At 33.4% G+C, this 2181-nt stretch overlaps 1 protein-coding gene across 1 annotated transcript in view; it reads right to left on the bottom strand.

The window, feature by feature from the left end:
• The window catches only part of LOC106467461 (prohormone-4-like), a 74696-nt gene extending 73027 nt beyond the window's left edge, over nt 1-1669 (bottom strand). Inside the window, exon 1 of the mRNA XM_013927821.2 lies at nt 1350-1669. Coding sequence (XP_013783275.1) covers nt 1350-1479 — 130 coding nt within the window. The 5' untranslated portion in view covers nt 1480-1669. The remainder of the gene's footprint in view (nt 1-1349) is intronic.
• Nucleotides 1670-2181: the final 512 nt, after the last annotated feature.

Raw genomic sequence — 2181 nt, 5'->3', positions numbered from 1 at the left:
TGGTATAATAAGCCTAAAGTAAAGACGGAGCTTGGGATCACCTAGCCTAGAGCCAAGTGCATAAAATTAATCATGAAATTAAAAATATCGACTCAATCTTAAACTTAAATTGTTTCTGAATTAAGCTGCTGGTTTCTGTTATATCACCAACGTTTTTAATAAAAACAAATCTTTTTAATCAACGGAGACTCTAAATTTAGAAATTAACACATATTTTTCCAGTTTTGTTGTCTATACATTTCATTGTATACTTTCAGTACACAGACTAACAGCAATATTAGGTTATACTTTTGTTGCTAAGCGAAATGACATAAAAGCCATTGTTAGAATGTAGTGTTACCAAAACGCACTGGCTTTTTGTTATATATTAGAAGTTGTTAATCTAGAAATATACGACCTTATAACACCAAAATGGTATTTTTCATTTAATTAAATACTCAACGTTTCGCTTTACAGCTTCTTCAGCAACTTTCACTAAAACACAAACCAAAACTGACAGTACAAAGCTTCAAATTCAAATGAAGCTTTGTACTGTCAGTTTCGGTTTGTGTTTTAGTGGACGCTCCTGAAGAAGCTGTAAAGCGAAACGTTGAGTGTTTAAATATAAACAACATTTTGATGTTATAAGGTCGTTTATTTCTAGTATTAATATGTCTTCTATACATCAATATGCACTACAGAAATTAAATAATAAGTTGTAAATCTAACTGATTTTCACCATTAATTATTTTATGAAGTCGCCACTAATTCATTTCATGAATGATCTGACTTTTGATTGGCTCACAAAGGAACTTAGCAACGTTTGACTGCCTCGACTGCACTTTTATGCCTCTTTGTTGGTCAAGTTTGATTTCGCAAAATTTATTTATTTCAGTTAGCTATGAAATGAGAGTTTAGGGTATACTATGGGGTGGGGGTATTAGTATTTACCGGGCTATAAGCTAGTACAATATATAAAATACAAACTTTACAATACACCAAGTAAAACTTCTAAAATACACAAAGTGAACTCTCTGCAATACATAATGTAAAACTTCTAGAATGCATAAAATCTATCCAGTACATAAATTAATACATACCTTTACAATATAAATATATATATATATATATATTTACTATACAGAAAGACACTTCTCTACAATACATCGGGTAAATCGTAACTAATTTAGAAAAAGAAAAACGGACCATGAACTTTAGCGAAAAGTCCCAAACGTCTTTACTGGAAATCGTTCAGAAATATTAAAATGAAAAACATGTTGACAATCATTACGAGAGATATTACAGTTTCATACACAGGTAATAACTGCTATACTCAATTATTACCTGAAAAACAACTTTTTCAAACTCACCTTGTCTTTTAACATTGGCCAAATTTCTATGAAAGACGTTGTCGAAGTCAATCAGAGTAGCCCCTTGAGCGATGCCGATGAAAACAAATATGAATACGTTAGTATAAATGGTTTTCTGTAGTGTCTTCATGGCTAGTAACAGTTGAGTAGTGACGCCTTGGGAACCGTCGATTCTCGCTAATGCTTTCTGTTTCTCTTAAAATTGTCTGTCGTTTGCCTTAGCTGGACAAGTCTGCAACAGACTAAAGCGCCAAAATGAGTCTGTTCTGCGCCTGCGTTGTGCCAAACCCGATGTTTCAGGATGCTAGTGTCAGAGGACTGCAACAGATAATCGACCTATTTATTCAATTTCTCTCCCACGCATATCTTTAAGGTGTTTTTTCGAACAGTTTGATTGGCTGGTGCCGATAATTTAGTGAGGTGTTGGCAGATAACTGACCAATCACAGATCAGTGAGAGAGAGGGGCTGTACAGACAAAAACTACGGATATTTGTGAGATTCCTTTTCTAAAGAACTGAGGTCAATGTGGCTTAAACTAAAGGTAAGGAATCGAGGATAGGCAAAAGAGGAAATATTTATAAGCGATTTTAGTGCCCCTGTAAATATAATTTCTCCTATGTTAGCATAAGTTGGAAATCAATTTTAAACAAAAAAATAAACATACCTAAACAATATAAGAAGACAAGCAAACAGTATCAACTATACAGTTAAGCATCTTAAGGTTAATTCTGATTGCATACATCATTAGTACTTTCTCTATAAGCGTTATGAAAAATGACTAAAGCTATTTTTGTCTTTTCTCAATCAAATTGGGGCTCCGTGGTTTGCGAC

This window comes from Limulus polyphemus, unplaced genomic scaffold (genome assembly GCF_000517525.1).
Source record: "Limulus polyphemus unplaced genomic scaffold, Limulus_polyphemus-2.1.2 Scaffold80, whole genome shotgun sequence".
Taxonomy (NCBI): domain Eukaryota; kingdom Metazoa; phylum Arthropoda; class Merostomata; order Xiphosura; family Limulidae; genus Limulus; species Limulus polyphemus.
Note: the sequence above shows the minus strand (reverse complement) of the source record. Positions and strands in the feature narration are given on the sequence as shown.